The following is a 21,545-nucleotide window of genomic DNA, read 5'->3' as shown; positions in this document are numbered from 1 at the left end:
CTTCATACTTCCATATCCATAGAGTAACCCACAGAATCCCTATGGTGCAGGAGGCCATTCGGCCTACCGAGTTTGCATCGAGCATCCGAAAGAGCACCCTATCTAGGCCCATTCCCCTGCTCTATCTCTGTAACCCCACTTCAGCTGCACATCTTTGGACTGTGGGAGGAAACCGGTGCAACCGGAGGAAGATACGGGGGGGGATGTGCAAATTCCACACAGTCATCCAAAGTCGGAATCAAATCCGGGTCTCTGGCACCATGAGACTGCAGTGCTAACCGCCGTGCCACTGGGCTGCCTGCCGTTAAACTCTATCTATCATGCATCTATCCATTTCGCCTTCCTGCATTTTGAAGCCTACAACCAACATCAGTACTAACTATTGCTTGCCAACTTTACAATGCTGTTCCTTACACCCAAGCCTACGTAATTCATAAAAACTGTGAAGATAAACGAGGCCCAAAACTGACTCTTGGGAAACACGCCAGCAAACCACCTCCCCAGTCTGAAATACATCCAACCAGCATATCCTTTACTTCCTGTCATTGTTGCCCATTCCATAACCATACTGCCACCTTCCCCTTAATTCCAAGGCCTTTCACCTTCATAATAAGCCTTCTGTGTGGCACCTTGTCGAATGCCATCCAAGAGTCTATATATTTAACATCTACTATACTACCTTGATCTACCTTTCCCGTTACCTCAGCAAAGAATTCAATCAAGTCAGCCTGAGATGATTTGTCTTTAATGAAATTATGCTAGCTCTCCCGGAACTCCATGTCTTAAGTTTCCCGAGTGATGGTTTCCAATAAAATCCCAATGTTATGCTGACTGACATATGAACATCTCCCCCCCCCCCTCAATGTTGCTCCACAAAGCTACTTTCCTGTCTATCCCCCAAATATTGTCTGACTCCCTTGTTAGTCAAGAATCTATCTAAATTCGACTTAAAAACATTCAATGATCCTGTCTGCAATGCTCTCTGGAGAAGAGAATTCTCCAGAAAAATTCTCCTATCTCAAGTGGGAGAACAATTTAACTTTAAGCAGTATCCCCTAGGTTCCAGACTCTCCCACAAAGGGAAACATCCACCAGAAACCATCCTCTTTCTGCTAAACCCCAATGGATACAGGCCTAACCTGTCATCATAAGATTACCCCCTCAACTCAGAAATCAGTGGAGTGAACCTTCTCGGAACTTCTTCCAATGTAATGATATCCTTTCCCAAAACTGTACACCTGATAATAATAATAATAATCGCTTATTGTCACAAGTAGGCTTCAAAGAAGTTACTGTGAAATGCCCCTAGTCGCCACATTCCGGCGCCTGTTCGGGGAGGCCGGTACGGGAATTGAATCCGCGCTGCTGGTCTTGTTTTGCATTACAAGCCAGCTGTTTAGCCCACTGTGCTAAACCAGTACTCTAGATGTTGTCTCACCAAGGTGCGCCACAACTGTAACAAAACATTCTACTTTGATATTCTATTCCCTTTACAATAAATGCCAATGTTCCACTTCCCTTCATAATCACTTGCTGTACCTCCAGACCAACCTTTTTTGATTCATGTACCAGGACACCTAGAACCCTCTGCACTGGAGAGTTTTGCAATCTCTCTTCATTTAGATAATATGCTGCTTTTACCTTGGCCAGTAATTCCCTGGATGTACCCCCCTCCCCTTTCTTGAATAATGCTCTCAAATTAGGAATCCATCAGTCCCCGGATACCACTCCTGGGTCCAAAGAGAGATGGAAGATTGTGACCAATGCCTTTGCTATTGCTACGTTTGCTTCTTTCAGTAGCACCATGACTCATTCACTTTCAATAATATAGCTCTGGCCTTTTAGTACAGCTCCTCCATTACCATGCTGTCTATAAACTCCCTCTCTTCATGTAATCTTCACACCATCCAGTTACTGTATGATGATAGTAGGTAGCATGGGACATGGGTAGCATGGTAGCATAGTGGCTAGCACAATTGCTTCACAGCTCCAGGGTCCCAGGTTCGATTCCAGGCTTGGGTCACTGTCTGTGTGGAGTCGGCGCGTTCTCCCCGTGTGTGCGTGGGTTTCCTCCGGGTGCTCTGGTTTCCTCCCACAGTCCAAAGATGTGCAGGTTAGGTGGATTGGCCATGCCTAATTGCCCTTAGTGTCCAAAATTGCCCTTAGTGTTGGGTGGGGTTGCTGAGTTATGGGGATAGAGTGGAGGTGTAGGCTTGGGTAGGGTGCTCTTTCCAAGAGGCGGTGCAGACTCGATGGGCCGAATGGCCTCCTTCTGCATTGTAAATTCTATGATTCTATGACCACTTTAACTATCTCTTCTGCCTCGACATGAAGGTTTCCCCTTGGGTACTTAATTTCCCCGAATAGTTTACACTTCACACATGTCTGAAATGTTTATGGTTCAACTCAAAGTTGCTTGCTAATCTTGTGTTGTAACCTCTTTTTGCCCTCCTGTATTAACTTTGACAAATCCCTCTAGTTACTAACTGCCACGAATGGAGAATGTTACCTGTGAGAAAGGATTGGGGATAGGCTGGGGTTGTTTTCTTTGGAAACGGAGGAGGCTGAGGGGAGATTTAACTGAGCTGCTGAAGATTACAAGGGGCCTAGATAGAATGGATAGGGGAGGACCAATTTCCTTTAGCAGAGAGGTCAATAACCAAGGGGCATAGATGGAAAGTAATTGATGGAAGGATTAAAGAGGACTTGAAGAAAAATCTTCCTACCCACAGGGGTCTGGTGCTCACAGCCTGAAAGGGTGGTCGAAGCAGAAACCCTCGTATCATTTGAAAAATACTTGAATATACAAATGTCAGAACATACTGGGTTATGGACCAGGAGCTGGAAAATTGAATTAGGTTAGATTGCTCTTTTTAACCCCGCAAAGACAGAACTGGGCCGAATACAAACATACGAATTAGGAGTAGAGGAAAGCCATTCGGCCCCTCGAGTCTACTCTGCCATTTGATAAGATCATAACTGATCTAATCCTGGCCTCAGCTCTACTTTTCTGTCTACCCCCTGCATTCTTTGACTCCCTCGTCAATCAAGAATCAATCTAACTCTGCCTCAAAAATAATCAATGACCCTGCCTCCATTGCTCTCTGGGGAAAGAGAATTCCACAGACTAATAAATCTCTCAGTGAAAATCGTTCTCCTCATCTCTTGAATATAAGACCTCTCATTTGTGAACTATGTCCCTCAGTTCTCTTCTCTCCCACAGGGGGAACATCCTCTCGACATCCATCCTGTCAAGTCATCTCAAGGTCTTATATATTGCAATGAGGTCACCTCTCATTCTTCTAAATCCCAATTGATGCAGGCCTAAATTGATCAACCTTTCCTCACAAGATAACCCCTTCATCCCAGGAATCAGTCATGTGAACCTTCTCTGAATTGCTTCACATGCAATTATGGGCGGGATTCTCCATCGGTGAGTAAGTGTTGCTGCCGGGACTGAATAGCATGTGTTTCCATTTCCGTTGAGGGCACTATTTGAAAAATGAATCAGGACATGCAAATGGGGCCAGCATTCTGCCAACGCATATTCAGAGCAATTCCTGGCCCAGCGGGTGTTATAACTGCTGGGGCCAGAGTTAGCACGAAAGAGCCTGGCAGCTGGAGCGTCTTTTAAATGCTCCACACACCACACAATCACTGCAGCTACCAAGATGGCTCAGAGAAGACCTGTCCCCGAGGTCAGGAGTCCGACGTGGACCCACAGCTCCATGCCAGCGAGGAGCGGAAGGACACCCTCTTCTCCATGCTAGGCCACAGACTGAAGCCTGTTCTCCTAAACATTGCCTGGGATGTGCTGGGAGAGGCAGTCAATGCTGCCAGTCTCACCAGGAGGAGTCAGCTGGTAATGCGGAGGGATGGGGGTCACTGGTGAGGCCTCTGCCTTGAGTGGGGCAGAGAAGCAGGGAGGGCTCCAAGGTCCATGGTGTAGGCGTCCTCTGGTAGCAGTGAGCTCTGCTGATCCATTGCCTCCTCTGCAGTGGGGCAGCGCTTCTGAGGAGTGTCAACACCTGGTGGCCCCCTGATTGAGCTTGGCCACACCCATCCCCTGAATGAAACAGACGATGTATGAGGGTACCCAAAGGGACGACCTGGGTGGGCTCCCAGATGACCAGAGGCCTTCTGTGAATTCAAAGGACACAGGCAACACTCAGCCAAGTGTACAGCCAGGCAGGGGCCTGTAAGTAGTAGCAAGGGCTGTGTTTAAAACACATACTGCAGCAATGGCAGTCTGAGCTAGGTCACCCCAGTCCCGAGGGGGACACCCCGAGGCCACGTAATTGGCACCAAGTTGTGCTCCACTTTGCCCCCGGCCCAGGCAGCCACCCCCCAGCAAGTCCAGCCAATTTGCGAGTGCTTTTCAGTGTTTTTTCTAAACCTCCTGCTCCCCCTCCACAGCCATGGCACCCAGGCCCTGCTTGTCAATACTTGCACTAACTCACACCCACTGGACCACCGCCTAAGTGGGATGGAACATCACGAAAGAGTGGAGCATACTGTGTCCAAGCTGCTAATGAGATTGAAATTCATGCACATGACGGTTTTTCATGGATCTTCTGACATAGAGCACCAACATTAATATTTCCACCAGCAAGGGATCAGGGCATGGCGTTGGAATCGGCTCTGGGCGCAAACTTCGATTTTTGAATTACCCGCGATTCTCCGCACGATCATGATTTGCGTTTCCGGCATTGCGAAGCGGAGAATTCAGCCCTGTATCTTTTCTTAAGTAAAGAGATCAAATGTACACAATACTCCAGACAAATTCTCACCAAGGCCCTGTACAACTGTGGCAAAACATCCCTACTTTTATATTCCATTGCCCTTGCAGTGAATGACAACATTTGCCATCCTAATCACTTGCTGTGCCTGCAGACTGTTTGTGATTCATGCATCAGGACATTCCGGCCCCTCTATAGCTCAGTGTTCTGCAATAGCTCTCCATTTAAATAATATACAGTATTGCTTTTCTATTCTTCCTGCCAAAACAATTGGCCTCCTAATTAATAAATTGGGCTGACAGCAGAATAAAATACCAACGAATGGCAGGTTTTAAAAACACTCAACTGATTCACTAATATCAGCTAGTCTGGCCCATACCTGACTTCAATCCTACATTATCTGGTTTACTGATGTCCTGCAAAGTGGCTTAGAAGTTAATAGTTAATAACAAACCTTATGAGGCAACTTCCCACACTTCTCCGGATTGGATCACCTGCTCAATTTCCACTAGCTCAAAAACTGGGAGGGCGTAAAACAAATAGCAGCTTCAATCCCTTCTCCACCAGGCGATATAGATGAAAATCCCCATCCGCCCAATGCACCAGGCTGAGATGGCTGCAGGTGGGCGAGAGAATAGGTCACTCACATTCCTCCCTCTACTGACTGTTCATGGACAATGGACAACCAACATGCCTGTCAGAAGCTTATAGGAAATCACTTTGCATTTTAGTACAAAATGAACATTTTATTAGGTTGTTGAATTAATAGTCAAGAGATGGCGCAGTGGTTAGCATTGCTGCCTCAGAGCCCCAGGGACCCGGGTTAGGCCTTGGATGACTGTGTGGATTGCACATTCTCCCCGTGTCTGTGTGGCTTTCCTCCAGATGCTCTGGTTTCTTCCCACAGTCCAAAGATGTACAGGTTAGGTGGATTGGCCATGCTAAATTGCCCCTTAGTGTCCAAAGGTTATGTGGAGTTCTGGGGATAAGGTGGTGGAGTAGGTCTGGGTAGGATGCTCTTTTGGCGGCACAGTGCAGACCCGATGCACTGAATGGCCTCCTTCTGCACCGTAGGGATTCTATTTTTTTTTAAAGTGACATGAACGTTTCAGTCAACAACATTTGCACTGTCAAGATACAAGTGGACAATCAACCTCATGAAGCAACAAGAACTGGTGACATAGATAATTATCAAGACATGCTTCAAGACTGCAATGCTTTTTCTGACACTTTGCTGGAATATTGAAGGGGTGCAGCATTGTCAGAGAAATCAGTTTATAAATGAAATATTAAACAAATTCCAATATTGATTCATTTTAGGTCTCAAGGCAATATTTCAATATTGCTCCCTCAATAAACACCACCTGCAAAAGATGATCTATTCAGTGCCTCAGTATTTTTGCTTTGTTGTTACATATTCCAGAGTTCACTCGGGTTTAGCCTCTCCTTTTAGTGGACCTCATGTCCTTTATGCACAGGAGATCACCTTTATTGCCCAGCATCTAGTTGTGGGTGACACAGTGGTTCAGGGGGTGTGACAATGTGTGAAGCGGATAGTGTGCTTCCCCACCTTTTCCCATCCACACCATTTTGCTAAAATAAAAGCAAAATGCTGCAGATGCTGGAAATCTGGAATACAAACCGACAAACTGGCAAACCTCAGCGGGTCTGAGTCATATTGACTCAAAACGTCAACTCTGAATGGAATTCTCTCAAGTCCTTGCCAGCGGGATCAATGGTGAGGGGGGAGAGCGAGTTTGGCGGAAAGGCCAGAAGTTGGTTTGCGTACCGGCATTAATTTACAACCGGACCTCCCGTTGGTGCCCGCCATGGTAGATCGGGATACCCATCAGAGGCTGGCATGAAGCTCATTAGCACCCTGCGGACAAGATGCAGATAAAGGCCTGACCACCCAAACTTGATTCTCTGCGGCGCCAGCAAGAAAACACATCAGTGCAAACGCGTCTGGAACAACGTGGCGTGCAGAGGTCGGGACTCAACTGAACAATACCTGGGGGCTGCATCCAGAGCTCAGGATGGAGACCGTCGGCAACCTGAGGTCCCAGAACACCGTAGCAGTGGATGAGAGGAGCATCTACAGGTGGACCTTCCAGTGTCCTGGAGGGCCCTACCTTCAAGCTTCAGAATCTACCTGGACATTCATCTTCTTTCTCAGGAGGTCCATCTTCATTCTTCAAAAGTGGGTCAGTGATGTTGGTCGCCTTTTCAATACGGCGGTGGATAGGACGGCGGACCATGTGCCATTGGACTTGCCCCGTCACGGAATAAAGCGCAAATCCCCTGATTGAGTAGTTATTGAGATCAGAGCCACAAGGCTGGATTCTCCGATTTTGAGGAGAATTTTGAGGCTATATCCGGAGAATGTATCTAGTTATACGGTGAAAAAGTCAGTAGCGCTCCGCTCGGTGGGGAACTAGCAGCCGCGCCACATAAAACCCCTGCTGTTCCCGACAGATACAGCCGGAGAATTGCCACAGACCCGGCAATTCTCCATGTTGTACCGTGCAACCGCTGCAGTGACCCGGCCTGCAAGATAGTGTCCCCCTGTACCCCTCTCGCCACCCCCGCACCACCACCCCACCAGTCCCCACAGCCCCCGCCAAAGCCCCCCCGGCCAGCAGGCTGGCCCCCCCCCCCCGACTGTGGCTGGACACAGACCGCAGCCTCCACGTGAGGTTGACGAAAACTGAGAGCACAAGCGATTCACATTGTCGGGAAGTCGGTCCATCGGGGGCGGAGCATCGGGGGAGGGCCTTCAGGTAACGTCCTGAGGCCGTCCCAATGGCGGCGGCGTACTCACCAATGACGCCGTTTTGGAGGGGGCAGGGCATCCGAAAACAGAAGCCGCCCGCGATTTCGGCGTCAAAAGGGATTCTCGCCCGATCGCCGAATGCGATTTCGGCCTCGGCAAGCGGAGAATAGATTTGCCACGTTATCCTGCCGGCCTCCGCAACGGGAAACACTCCACGTTCTTAACCCTGCCACGGGGCCTAGGGCTGGATTCTTCCACCGTGCCCGCCACAAGAATGCCACGGGTGAGACGCAGACAATGGAGAAGTCCATTGACCTCGGATGGGATTCTCTGGTCGCCGGACGGATGCGGCCGGAGAATCCCGCCCTTAGCCTCCAGGTGGGAGAATTCCGCCCTCTGCTTCCCTCCTCTCCACAAGGTGCTGCCAGACCTGCTGAGTCTGACCGACGTTTCCTATTTTTAACTACAGAATTATGCTGTCCCACTTCCTTGCTTATGCCCTCAAACAATTGGCTCATTAAATGGGATACTTTAAGATTTAGTTACCCAGTCCTGATTCAGAGGATTCACCATTCCGCTTCTCAGACAGCACACTGTCAAGGTTGCTCTGAATGATCTTTTTCAGGGTCATTATCCACTCTTCCATCTCCAGTTCGTTCTCCGCTGCCAGGTGGCAGCTGCACTTCTCCTGCATTCGCAGTTCAAAGCTATGACGGCGCATCTTTGAACACTAGGAATGGAAATGGTAATTGCACAGGTTACTGGCCTGTTCCACCAGGCTCAGCACACACTCTGATTAAATAAATACAAAGCAGAAATGGGATTGGCACGTCCTGCGGTAAGTTAAAAAAAAAGCTTTTCTTTTGCCTCTGCTAAATATCCAATCAAATCCAATGTTTGTTAATGGAAAGATCTATATTATAAACTGTTCCATTTAAGGGTTGCTGCATTGACCACCTGCCTGGACATGTTGTCCATTTAACCAGCTCCCAGGCCTAAATACTGTAGTATTTACTCAGATAGGGACATCTTAGCCATCACCAAGGTATTTCAAGTAAACATTAAAAATTAGTTCATCTAGAAAGGAAGTTTTAACTTAAAAAGATGTCGAATTTAAAAGCAGAAAAGTGAGTTAAACCTATATAAAACTTTGATGAGGCCATATGCAAATATCCGGTCTCCATATTCCGAATGGGCTGGGCACGCACTGGGGAAGGTGCAAAATAGATTTCCAAGGATGTTGTTAAAACCGAGAGGATGCAGGTCCTGTGTCCAAAATACAGCATACTTGGGACCAAGACTCTGGATTTCAGATCGTCACGGATTTTGGATTAACAGCCCATCGAACAGGCAGTTTTGTGTCTTGCGAGTAGAGAATGCTGGGGTTGGGGGAGGGGGTTAGAAGTGCTGTAGCAGACTCCAATCCTGTGTGTGTGCACATTTCTCGCTCATCCTGTCCTCTGGGATCAGCCCAAGAAGAGTCCTTTAATTCCCACTCTGATTCTGTTCCGGGAGCAGCACCCAGATCTCGAGAGAGAAAAACACTCCCGGCTTTCAGGCAATTCTGGTGTTCAGACAGCTGGCTTCTAGATATCGGACCTGTATTCTTGCAAAGAAAAGCTGAAAAGTGACCAGATAGGTTTTTTAAATTATTAAGAGTTTTAATGGGTAAATTTAGGTACGTGTGCAGCACACAACAATAAAAGGTCATCAACAGAAGGACGTTACTAATCAATCCAATAGGGAATTCAGGAGAAACTCTTTACCCAGAGATTGGTGAGAATGTGGAACCTGCTATCACATGGAGTGGTTGAGGTTAGTACCACAGATGTCTGCAAGAGTACTAGATAAGAAGAAAGGAGTTGAGGGATATGGTGTTGGACTGAGAGGAAGTTAAGGTGGGCAGAGACTAGCATGTAGCAGGAACTATGATGTGTTGGTCTGAATGGCCTGTTTCCCATGCTGTAAAGTCTATTAAATTCTATGCGCGATGCACCAGCCTCCAAATTGTTGCAGCTTTCATTTTATGGGATCTCTAAGTTTTATTAATAAATTTACTTTGTCGTTGACTGAAAAGAGATTTGGAAAGTTTCATGCTCCTTCTGTGGCCAAATGGCTTTAGTTTTAGAACCAGCTCGTTAGCTGTTGTACGTCTGTCACGGTTATGGAGACAAACTCCACCTGCACATTGCAATCAGTTCCGGACTCTGCACCTCAGCAAGGACTGATTGGCCTCAAGAGAAGCTGCAGCAAAATTTCACCAGAGCGATACCAGGGGCGGGATTCTCCGTTGCCTGACACCCTTCGGCGAGGGCTGGGGGGACTGGTGGAGGGTGTCCAGGGAGTGGCGAGGAGGTTTCCAGTGGGACACTATCTGGCAGGTCGGGTCTGCGTGCAGCAGGCGCCATGTTTTACAGCACGACCACTGCAGGTCGTCGCCGTGCACATGCGCGGCCACGGACCCGGCGATTCTCTGGCCGTTTAGGTCGGGAATTTTACGTGGCATGGCTGCTGGCCCCCAACAAGGCGGAGCATCGGTGCGGGGGCGGCACCGACTTTTTCATTGTAAAACTAGACACTTCCTCCAGACATTGCCTCAAAATCGGAGAATCCAGCCCAAGGACTTTGAGGTAAAATTCTGAATGTAGTTTATATAAAACTAGCTTGTTATCACTCAAACATAGAAGATTAAGGTGCGATCTCACTGAGGGGTTTAAAAGGATTAATACTTCAATAGGGTTGATGGAGATAAACTATTTCCTCTGGTGGGTGAATCACTGGGGACTGCAACTCCTTTTAGATCAAAAGCAACTATGGGGTATAATGGGAAAGTGGAAGATTAATCGGAGACCCTAAACCGGAATGATTGGAAAAGTAAATAACAAAGGAGAAGCTAAGTGTCACAAGGTGAGGGCCAGACTCTTAGCACATGTGCCCTTAAACTAGCTAAAGATGGAGATGGGCAAACGTTCTCAATTTTGCAGCTAAGGGCTTTGAATGGTTTCATTGTGCATTAGATGGGCTCAAATACTGACCAGCGCATATAAAAAAGTCATACCTGTACAACATCAATGCAAGAGTCCAAGTAAATCGATCCTTTGGACTCCTTACAGGCCTTCTCGTCTTTACAAAAATAAAGTATGTAGGAGCCATCAGAAAGTTGGGTCAGGTAACAGAATCTCCTCTTGAACACCTGGAAGGAAAACATGAGTGAAATGTCCCATTTTGTTGCAATAAGTGTACTCCTGCCTCTCACAACTACTTAACAAATTAAAGAGATCTCTAATTATAGTATCTCTATTCCATCAATAAAAGTCCTGCAGTATAGGCTTGCTCAGCTTTGGAACTCCTACCAAAGACCCAGATTAGATAAGGTCTTTGTGGGCGAGGTACAACAATTTAAGGTAAATTAAGGTGAAATATTGAGATGTATGCGTCTAAATCAATGTACTTTACATCCCTATTATGTAGTTCTCTGTAACTGTAACAGGCTAAAATAATTAGACCAATTCACTGCATGTCAGTCCTCTGGAACTCTTCCATGGCATCATGCTCTCTATTTACAAAGATGACAAATATTCAGATAAAAGTTGAACACTTGCTCAGTCAGTCACCTTTCTAGCTTTTTTGTCCCTCCCCCATCTCTATGCTGGGGACCTGGCAGTTTGTAAGGCTGCTGCCGCAGATTAGGCTTGGAAACAAGTTTCCCAGACTCTGCAGGAGACTGGAATTCATGATGGGAATCCACGACCGGGTGCTGCGTTTCCTGTTTATCTTTCTTTTCCTGCATTTCGTGATTTACCAGCACATAATTTCACATACTCTGTTGAATTTGCAGAAGAATACTTTCTGCAGTGATAGTGCCAATCCTGTCCTTTTGCGTGGCACTTGTGTGCCAACCTGGCACTGCCAAGTTGCCCAGGTGGCACCAGGCTGCCAGACTGGCAGTGCCATAGTGGCAAGCTAGCATTTTCCCCACACAAGGGATCGGGACAGGGGTTCCCTGACTGTGTGAGGACCCCCCCCTTGGAGGACTCCCTTATAGTTGAATGGGGGCTTTGGGGTGTCTGGGATTCCTGTTGGAGGGAGGGGGTGCATTTGCTGACAGATCAGATCGGCATTTAAAAATGAGAGGTTCTGGCGAGCGGAGCTCCTCAGTGTAGGGAACGGTATTAAGTGTGGCCTCAAGGTTCCCCGCTGAGGCCCAGGATTGCAAGAGTTCGATAGCGTGGTCTTTTTCTGCGCTGCGTGTGCTGGGAAACACCTGCCAAATGCACTCGACACGGGACTCTGTTGCAATTCAGTTAGATCTCACCCAATATGTTCAGTTAGGAAGATGATGTAGTTAATGGGAGGAGCCAGGGGCTGAAGGAGTCAGGTAGGTTCAACTTTACTTTGTGTCTGAAGAAATGCAGCCAATGTTCTACATTGTTGCATGAGAGAGTGCTATTCTGCGCATGTGAGCATGCGTGTGTCTCACCTGCAGCTTTGCCCTTTGTCATCAGTTTACCCCCGGTTCTCGGTTCCACCACTGCTAGTTGCTAGGCCTTGTTCTCCGCCCCTCACTCTCCTGCATCCTCCTCCTTACCCCCTGACGTGTTGGGTGTTCCGATGTACAAATGATCCAACAGGGCTGTAAATGGCACAACTCTGTTTCATTGTCTCAAACAACGACAACTACTAACTGCTGGCTTAGATTCGTGCTTCACCAGCTAACCTGTGGACCCAGCCCCATCACTATCTTGGTGAGGCACTCAGCACATGGTCTATGTCTGAGTGGCACGCTGTGAGCTCTGAGCTATCTCCTGGTAGAATGAGCGGGAACTGTGGTGTTCCCTGTTTTATAGTGCATGTGCTCTCACTGGTGTTTAGCTGCAATGTTGTGTGTGTGTTGGTTGGTCCAACTACCTGTCCATCAGTGTGTGTGTGATTGCACCATGATATGCTGATGTGGACATCATGACACATCCGACTTCAGAAAACCTCCTTATGGGCCGTACCTTCTGCTGCCAATCCTAACTCTCTGCTTTCCTTTATCCCTCCTTGCTTGTCACCAGTTGTACTCCTCCATGTTAAACAATCAGTGACATTGCCTCACGTGAGGAACACTGTAGAAATGCAAGTTGTTGTTGATGCACTGCGGGTCTCTATTTTTAATCGTGCTCAAACCCAAACATCTTCTACTATTGACGAGAAAAGAAAATGATTCCAATTCATGGAGCAATCGTGACATTTAAAGACATCAACTTCATGCAGCACTTTGGTTTCTCAGGTCTCTGAGTATTTCAGTTGGAGCAGTGATATGTCAGTTAAATCAAGAGTAATGTAGGAATGAATAAATCAGTACAGACAGCTATAAACCCAGTCAATAATACCAGGAGGACAGACCTTGCATGAAAGAAAAGCCCAATATACTCAACCACTAAGGATTAGAACTTCTCAATGTTTAAAATGGTTGACAATTGCCACAGCCGACACCCTCCTATTAAATATATGCTCATTTTAGATTTGTCTCATTTCCTCTTTTGAACTAGTTGCATTTTGCGAGATATTGTGGCTGCTGTTTTTGTGTGGCTTTTGGACATAAACAATTTCACAACTGATGTGGCAGCAGAATTAGCCGCATGCACTCTATAAAATATCAGAGTTCACTGGTCGAATCTGTTCAACTGCAAGGAACAGAAACTTTATAATATTAAGCAATCCCTCCGTCCCACCCCCCTCTCAACATAGTCAGGAATTTATCTCGTTGTATACACATCAGTCCTCTGAAGAGATTGAAATAATTTCTTTTCTTCACCATTTCTGGTTTTTGCCTCTCGTCTCCAACGTCATCTTACCCTCTTTGTAACAGTAATGGTGGTGTTCATGTTGGCTTTGTACAGCCAGCCTTCCTTAATATTTCCTCCCTTTTGTGAGCATATCGATGCAGTGTCCTGGAAAGGAAGCACCAAGAATAAACAAACATGCAATGAGTCTGAACAGTCATAATTTCAAACTAAGAGCTCCACTTGTGACCACTTGTCAGTTGAGCACGTGCATACCGCACAAGCATTTACACATGCACAGACACACCCCATCTTTTTGAAGCTGAATTTTAGAGGAACCATCATATTGTTGATTAAAAAAGAAAAATAATTTATACTGTACAGGGTCTTTTGCCAACTCAAAACCTGTAAAACCACTTCAGCAAGAAGAGATTTTTGAATGATTTGTGAGTGACATGATGAATAAATACAAGGTTGTAGTTCTTTGGGGAGGGGGGTGACTTTTGAATTGTTACGATGACTCAGACTTGAATGAATAAATAATGACACTGCTAAAGGTCAAACCAACTTTATTGAACTATGTTGCAAAATCACAGGGATATGAAGAGCGCACTAATAAGCGATGAACAGGAGCTATCAAAACTAACAAACCAATTTCTTTCCATTCAGTTATGTCCTCATTTTAGAAATGCCCCATAGATATCCTCCCGATCCAGTTTTACCTTTTAAACAACAGGACAACTTGCCTCTTTCACCCAGCTCCCTGCCTTACGATATGAACAATGAGATTCACCAAGTTGACTGTTCCACCCAGTCCCCAGCCTAGCCCCACAAACTCTTTGCTTTAAGCCACAGAAAGGAACTTGGGCGACATTCTCCGACCCCCCCGCCGGGTCGGAGAATCGCCGGGGGCTGGCGTGAATCCCGCCACCGCCGGTTGCCGAAGTCTCCGGCACCGGATATTCGGCGGGGGCGGGAATCGCGCCGCGCCGGTTGGCGGGCCCCCCCCCGCTCGATTCTCCGGACCGGATGGGCCGAAGTCCCGCCGATAAATTGCCTGTCCCGCTGGCGTAAATTAAATCACCTACCTTACCGGCGGGACAAGGCGGCACGGGCGGGCCCCAGGGGGTGCCCCCACGGTGGCCTGGCCCGCGATCGGGGCCCACCGATCCGCGGGCGGGCCTGTGCCGTGGGGGCACTCTTTTCCTTCCGCCTCCGCCATGGTCTCCACCATGGCGGAGGTGGAAGAGACTCCCTCCACTGCGCATGCGTGGGAAACTGTCAGCAGCCGCTGACGCTCCCGCGCATGCGCCGCCCGGAGATGTCATTTCCGCGCCAGCTGGCAGGGCAACAAAGGCCGTTTCCGCCAGCTGGCGGGGCGGAAATTCCTCCGGCGTCGGCCTAGCCCCTCAATGTTGGGGCTCGGCCCCCAAAGATGCAGAGCATTCTGCACCTTTGGAGCGGCGCGATGCCTGTCTGATTGGCGCCGTTTTGGGCGCCAGTCGGCGGACATCGCGCCGTTTCTGGAGAATTTCGCCCCTGGTCTTTTTTACCCAGGAATTCTGGCTTTAACACACTTCTCCTCCTGCTTTAACTCAACCAGGAGAATAAAAGGTTACATTTTCCCTGAATGACAATCACAGTAATCAACCCAGCGGGTCTCCATTCACACCTCGAGAGCTGATAAGATGCCCAGGGGAAAAGATGCAACTTTTGATATGTTGACCAATGTCCAGCTGTACAGCGAGGAACAAAAGAAGGCGTACCTTTCTTATACCCCTCTGCATTGGTGTCCAGAGACTATGACGATCAGGAATTGGTTACTCCCTGCACAATGAGTGGTCATGTCACCCCTCATGGACAGAGAACCTAACAGCTGTTTCAAAATGCTCTTTTTTGATTGTTACAGGGCTCCCAAAGAGGCCTAGTTTCCACATGGTTGGTAAGCATTACTCAGGTGTGCATGCTTTCAAGGCTCACCTGACCACAATGATGATCCCAAGAAACCAGAAAGTTTCAAAATTCCCTTAGCTGTCAGTCTTTTGATAATTATTGGTATTCGTGTCATTGGAATGTCTCCTGACCTCTTATAATTAGCAGATTTAGTTTTTATTAATCAAGCCTCAAGAATTTCACCACATATAGGCTGCAAGACACTTAATACGGATTTCTCTTCATGGGTTTGTTTGCAAAGGTGAATTGACCATTGCTCTTTTCCACTCACTGAACCCTCATGTTCCCGCACACATTAAACTAGCGAACTCAGCCGATTGAACTTAATATACCATACACTCTCGTAGCATAACAAGCATCGTGAGTCATAATATGCAGTCAAAAATTAATCATCATCATTTTCAGTTCATTTCACAGGAGGCAGGGATGAATAGAATAGAGCACTTCAGCATCAAACCAGCAACTAAATTGTGCTTTCCCCCCTTCAGAGAGGGACACCAATGAGGCACAGAATCTAAGCTGCAAAATCATAGACAAAAGCTCGGCTCCTGTCCTTGTTGGGGGTCTACTGAGAAACATGAAACCAGGCGCATGGAAGCTCTCTGAAGGAGTTGGGGCATGAATTCGGTGGAAGCCAACATGCACACAGTGATTTGTATGCAGATTGTAAGGAACTAGCTATTAATGAGGTGCCAGTCAGGAAGGGGGTGATCTCACTGTGTATTTGTGGACAGTAACATAGGGTGCGGGGGATGGAGAGCAGAGGGGCACAGAGCCTCCAAGGACAGAGAGCTGAAATGAAAGGCCAAAAACAGGGGAAATGGAAAGATTCACCTGTTCCCCTTCATGTTCCCAATCTGCAATGCTCTTCACTTCAGTATAACAACTAGTGCATTTCAAATTCATATCTTCCATTCCATGTTACCCGTTATCTCGCTACAATGCTCTCAAGTCTTGTTTTATTGCCTTTGGTGGTTCCAGCAGTGTCTGTTCTGCAAACTCACACCACTCCTTAACCACATTTCCCATTCCAGGTCCCACTCAACTGAGGGCTGCATCATGCAGTTTCCAAATATGTATAATTGTAAATTGTTTGCACATCATAGAGTTAACAGGACCTTGGGCTTCATTAATGTTAGGGGAATTGGATATTCTGAATGCTCCCTCCGTGTACCTGAACAGGCGCCGCAATGTGGCGACTAGGGCTTTTCACAGTAACTTCATTGCAGTGTTAAATGTAAGCCTACTTGTGACAATAAAGATTATTATTATTATTAATTACTCAGTTTACACAAGTTCAGCTCTACCGTGCCCTTACAGCTAGCAGCTCATCATTAAACATATTGAATAATTTATCAAAATCATTGATTAATTACCCATTGCAGTCCATTATAGAAATGTAAACACCTACCTCATCTCTATCCACATCTTCATCAACTTCAAACAGCTGGACAGGTAACTTTTCTGGCTGATGCACTCTGCTAAAAGAAATGGGAACCCAAACACAGAAACTTTGCTTTACAGAGGAAATATTTGAAAACGACAGAAAAATTAAATTAGAGGGGCAAATTCTGTTTTATGAACAATGTTCTCGCTAACAGTTCCCATCTTACATCTGTTAACGTCGCCTTCGATGAAAAGGTCGAGAGGTTGAAACTATGAAAGAGTAGGAACAGATTGGATATCAGGTGATTCTTCCATTCACAGAGGTTATTGAGACTCTGGAATACAGTCCAACGATGTGTAGGTTGGGTTGGTTCTGCTAAATTGCCCCTAGTGGGGTTACGGGGATAGGGTGGGGGTGGGCCTAGGTAGGGTGCTCCTTCAGAGGGCCGGTGCAGACTCGATGGACCAGTGGCCTCCTTTGGCACTGTAGGGATTCTATGATTCTATGTTATTACTGGGCAGATGCCGATTCCTTGAGAGGCAGCCAGACGAGTTCCTCATTGGACACAAAATGCACCAAATAGGGACCGTAAGACCATAAGACAAGCCAAAAGACGAAGAGGGAGGAGGAGAGGATGAAGGAAATGCCTCACCCTAATATTCTGGACATTAAGAATGTGAGACACGCTTGCTGGAGCCTTAATCACTTTTGACTGTTCCTTTTGATTACTTAGTGCACATTGTTACAGAGATGCAGCAATTCCTCCTTACAGCCATCTCAAAAGGAAAAATATATAAGGAAGGCCCAACATTTCTCAATAGTCATTGGAAGAATAGTGGAAAATTGACCAGGTATGTCCTGTCCACAAAAAGCAAGACAAATCAAACTCAGCTAATTATCACCCTGTCAGTCTACTTTTGCTCATCAGCAAAGTGATGGAAAATGTTGGTAACAGATGCAATACTCAGCAATATGCCCACTGGCGTTCAGTTTGAGTTCCACCTACCACTCAGTTCCTGACCCCATTACAGCCTTGGTCCAAACATTGACAAAAGTGTTGAAATCAAGAGGTAAGGTGAAAGTGACTGCCTTTGATGTCAATGCAACGCTTGACCAAGTGTGACATCTAGGACCCCTAGTCAAACTGGAGCCAATGGAAAACTCCACTGGCAGGGATAATACCTGGCACGAAGGAAGATGGTTGTGGTGGTCAATTACTTCAGTTTCAGGACATCAATGCAGGTGTTCCTCAGGGTAGTGTCCTAAGCCCGACCAGATTCAGCTGCTTCATCAATGACCTTCCCCCCCCCCCCCCCCCCCATCATAAGGTCAGAAGTGGGGATGTTTGCAGATGACTGCACAATGTTTAGTACCATTCAGGCACTGAAGCAGTCCATGCCTGAATGCAGCAAAACCTGGACAATATCCAGGCTTGGGCTGAGGAGTGGCAAGTAACATTCGTCCCACACAAGTGCCAGGCAATGACCATTTCCAACAAGAGAGGATCTAAGCATCACCCCTTGACATTCAATGGTATTATTATTGCTGAATTCCCCACTATCACAATCCTGGGAGTTACCATTGACCAGAAACTGAACTGAACTAGCCATATAAATACTGTGTCTTCAAGAGCAGATCAGAGGCTGGGAATCCTGCAGCGACTAACTCACCTTGTGACTCCCGAAACATGTCCACGATCTACAAGGCACAAGTCAGGAGTCTGCTGGAATATTCTCCCTGGCCTGAATGAGTACAGTTCCAACAACACTCAAGCAGCCCAACACAATCCATGACCAAACAGCCCACTTGATTGCTATTTCATCCACCACTTTCAACAATCACTCCCACCACCATCAACTCACAGTAGCAGTCGTGTGCACCATTGACAAGATGCACTGCAGGAACTCACCAAGGCTCCTGAGACAGCACCTTCCAAACCTGTGACCTCTACCACCTAGAAGGACAAGGGCAGCAGGTGAACAGGAACAACACCAGCTGCAAGATCCCTTCAAATCACACACCATCCTTGGAGATATATCATCATCTCTTCAATGTCACTGGGTCAAAATCCCAAACAGCACTGTGGTGCACCTACACTACAGGGATTGCAATAGTCCAAGAAGGCAGCTCACCACCATCTTCTCAAAGGCAATTAGGGATGGGCAATAAATGCTGGCCTAGCCAATGTAAGAAGTATTTAAATAGCGGGCTAGACACAGCGAATGAGAACGAGTGAGGGAAAGAAGGAGGGCAAGGGAGAAAAGGGGAGTGAGGGAGGCAAAGTGAGAACAATGGAAAAGATAAGCAAAGACAGAGCATTGGATGAGAGAGAGAAAAAACGGTCTATATGTGTATATATACAAACACGCACATATCGCAAGTTGCTTAAATTAAACATTCCTGCACATTTATTTAGGAATTATTGACCAATAACGTAACAGCCCTTTTCTAATGCCCAGACCCATGGGCCACCTCTGGAAGAGCTCATCGACAACAACCTGAAGTAAAACTCTTACCTTGGCAATGCTCTGAAATCCCCTGCATAAGCTTCGTATTTGAAGTTTACCAGGTGCCAGTCTGAATTATAGGTCCTGATGCACTGTAAACAAATGACCATATCAATAGATCAGGCATAATGACACAATCGGCAAAAACAACATGGAACAATCCTATGAGATTTTACCATTCCTGCAAAGCTAATAGATCACTTATGCTGTCATCCTTTTGGCAAACAAGTATACTACTTATTAATCTAATAGTTTCAAAATCATATTATGGGATTAATTCCAAATTAAAGTTTTTCATGGAACTTCACAAGGTGTCATTCTGCTGTGATGTGACGTGACTTTGTGGATAACAAGGTGAATTTGTTCATTTAGATGTGCTCTGCCCAAAGGCAGGCCCTTACCTCATTTTCTGATAGCATTTCATCCTGAACATTTAAAAACACGCCAGGAACGGTAGAAAACGAGGGGGTGAAAGGGAGGGCGGAATGTAAAATAATTGCGCGCACTGGGGAAAAAGTACTCGGAAAACCAGTGGGGCCAAAGCTGGGCAGCGCGGTGGCACAGTGGTCAGCACTGCTTTCTCACAGTGCCAGGTACCAGTGTTCAATTCCAACCTTGGGTGATTGTCTGTCTGTGCGGAGATTGCACATTCTCCCTGTGTCTGCGTAGGTTTCCTTCGGGTGCTCCGGTTTCCTCCCGCAGTCCAAAGCTGTGCAGGTTAGTTGGATTGGCCATGCTAAAATTAGTGCCTAGGGTTACAGAGATAGAGTGGTGGAGTGGGTCTAGGTAGGTGCTCTTTCAGAGGGTCAGTGCAGACTTGATGGGCTGAATGGACTCCTTCTGCACTGTAGGGATTCTATGATCTGATGAATTCCCTGAACCTAATGGACACATTCTATAGTCTTTAAGTGGTTATGGATGCACTAGCTACAATCTTCCAAAATTGCCGAGATCCTGGAAAGGTCCTAGTGGAATGGAAAGACTTCGAGTCCACCACCAGGAGTTGTTGGCCATGAAAGGAGCATTCATAACGTGGTACAACAGGCTGATTATCATCTCTGAAATCTTTCCACTACTGTTGTTTTCATCCCATTTCATTTTAACTGTCTTTTACCTTTTCTTTCTCTGGTATTTCTTTATATATATTTACCCCCCTCCATCTTAACCACCTTTCCTTACACTTTCTCCCCTTTGCTTCCCCCTTCCCTTCCCTCACATCTATATCTGTCACAGTTTACCCTCTGATGTTAGTTTCTCTGCAGTTTGGCCTCTCACACGTTTTGTTCTCTCTGGGGACTGCCATTAGCACTATTTTCCCTTGGTTCTGTGGCTATTAGCACCCTGTTTCCCTGAGTTTCTGTGGCTATGACTCATCTTTCATTCTCACTCCACAGTATAAATATTTCCCACTTTCTCTGTCTTTAGCTTTGACAAAGAGTCATCTGGACTCGAAACGTTAGCTCTTTTCTCTCCTACAGATGCTGCCAGACCTGCTGAGATTTTCCATGATTTTCTCTTTGGTTTCAGATTCCAGCATCCACACTAATTTGCTTTTATCCAGTCAAAAAAGAGGTTGGGTGTGAAGATACATAGAGAGAAAAAAAAGGAAAGCCACAAATGGAACAACAGTATTTAAGAAAGAAGGAAGACAGAAAGCAGGAAACTATAGGCCAGTTGGTGCACAGTTAAGGAAATAATAGCAGAACCTTTGGGTCTAAATCTTCTGATCCCTACTGCCGCAGGAATCGTTGGGAGTAGGATGGAGAGGTTGACAGACAAGCAAAAGATGCATCGACCTCGGGTCGCAACCTCCAGTCACAGGACCGGAAAATCTAACTCTTAGAAAATCATAATGCAATCAGGCAGTTAACAAGGCTTTGTGAAAGGGCACTTGTAGTTCACAAACTTATTAGAGCTCTTTGAGGATGCAAAAAGCAGGGTGTATAAAGGGAAAGCAATCAATGTAGTGTATTCAGATTTCCAAAGGGCATTCCATAAAGTGTCACATAAAAGGTTACTGCACAAGGTAAGAGCTCATGGTTGTGGGGCTGGTGTATTAGCATGGTTAGAGGAATGGCTAACTAACAGGAAACAGAGAATCAGAATAAATGGGTCATTTTGAGCATGGCAATTTGTAACAAATTGAGTGCCACAGTGATGAGTGCCGGGGACAAAATAGTTACGATCTCTATTAATGACTTGGATGAAGGGATCAGCTGCATTCTAGCCAAATGTGCAGATAACTTGCAGAAGATAGGTAGGAATACAAGTTGTGAGGAGGGTGGATAAGTCTCCAAAAGGATATAGGTAGGTTAGGTGAGTGGAAAAATATTTTGCAGATGGAATATAATGTGGGAAAATTGAGGTTGTCCGCTTTGGAAGGAAGAATAGAAAAACAGAACATTATTTAAATGGAGG

At 46.4% G+C, this 21,545-nt stretch overlaps 1 protein-coding gene across 3 annotated transcripts in view; it reads right to left on the bottom strand.

The window, feature by feature from the left end:
* Positions 1–21,545, bottom strand: part of dock11 (dedicator of cytokinesis 11) — a 386,085-nt gene that overhangs the window by 290,254 nt on the left and 74,286 nt on the right. For 2 of the 3 annotated variants that reach the window (XM_072505033.1, XM_072505035.1), the window contains exons 4-8: positions 19,137–19,219; positions 16,645–16,714; positions 13,353–13,448; positions 10,571–10,705; positions 8,059–8,242 (exon numbers count right to left, since the gene is read on the bottom strand). In XM_072505033.1, coding sequence (XP_072361134.1) covers positions 8,059–8,242; positions 10,571–10,705; positions 13,353–13,448; positions 16,645–16,714; positions 19,137–19,219 — 568 coding nt within the window. The remainder of the gene's footprint in view (positions 1–8,058; positions 8,243–10,570; positions 10,706–13,352; positions 13,449–16,644; positions 16,715–19,136; positions 19,220–21,545) is intronic. The other variant, XM_072505034.1, reaches the window with a different exon arrangement.

This window comes from Scyliorhinus torazame, chromosome 5 (genome assembly GCF_047496885.1).
Source record: "Scyliorhinus torazame isolate Kashiwa2021f chromosome 5, sScyTor2.1, whole genome shotgun sequence".
Lineage (NCBI taxonomy): Eukaryota > Metazoa > Chordata > Chondrichthyes > Carcharhiniformes > Scyliorhinidae > Scyliorhinus > Scyliorhinus torazame.
The sequence above is the reverse complement of the archived record's forward strand: the minus strand, read 5'-3'. Positions and strand labels throughout refer to the sequence as shown.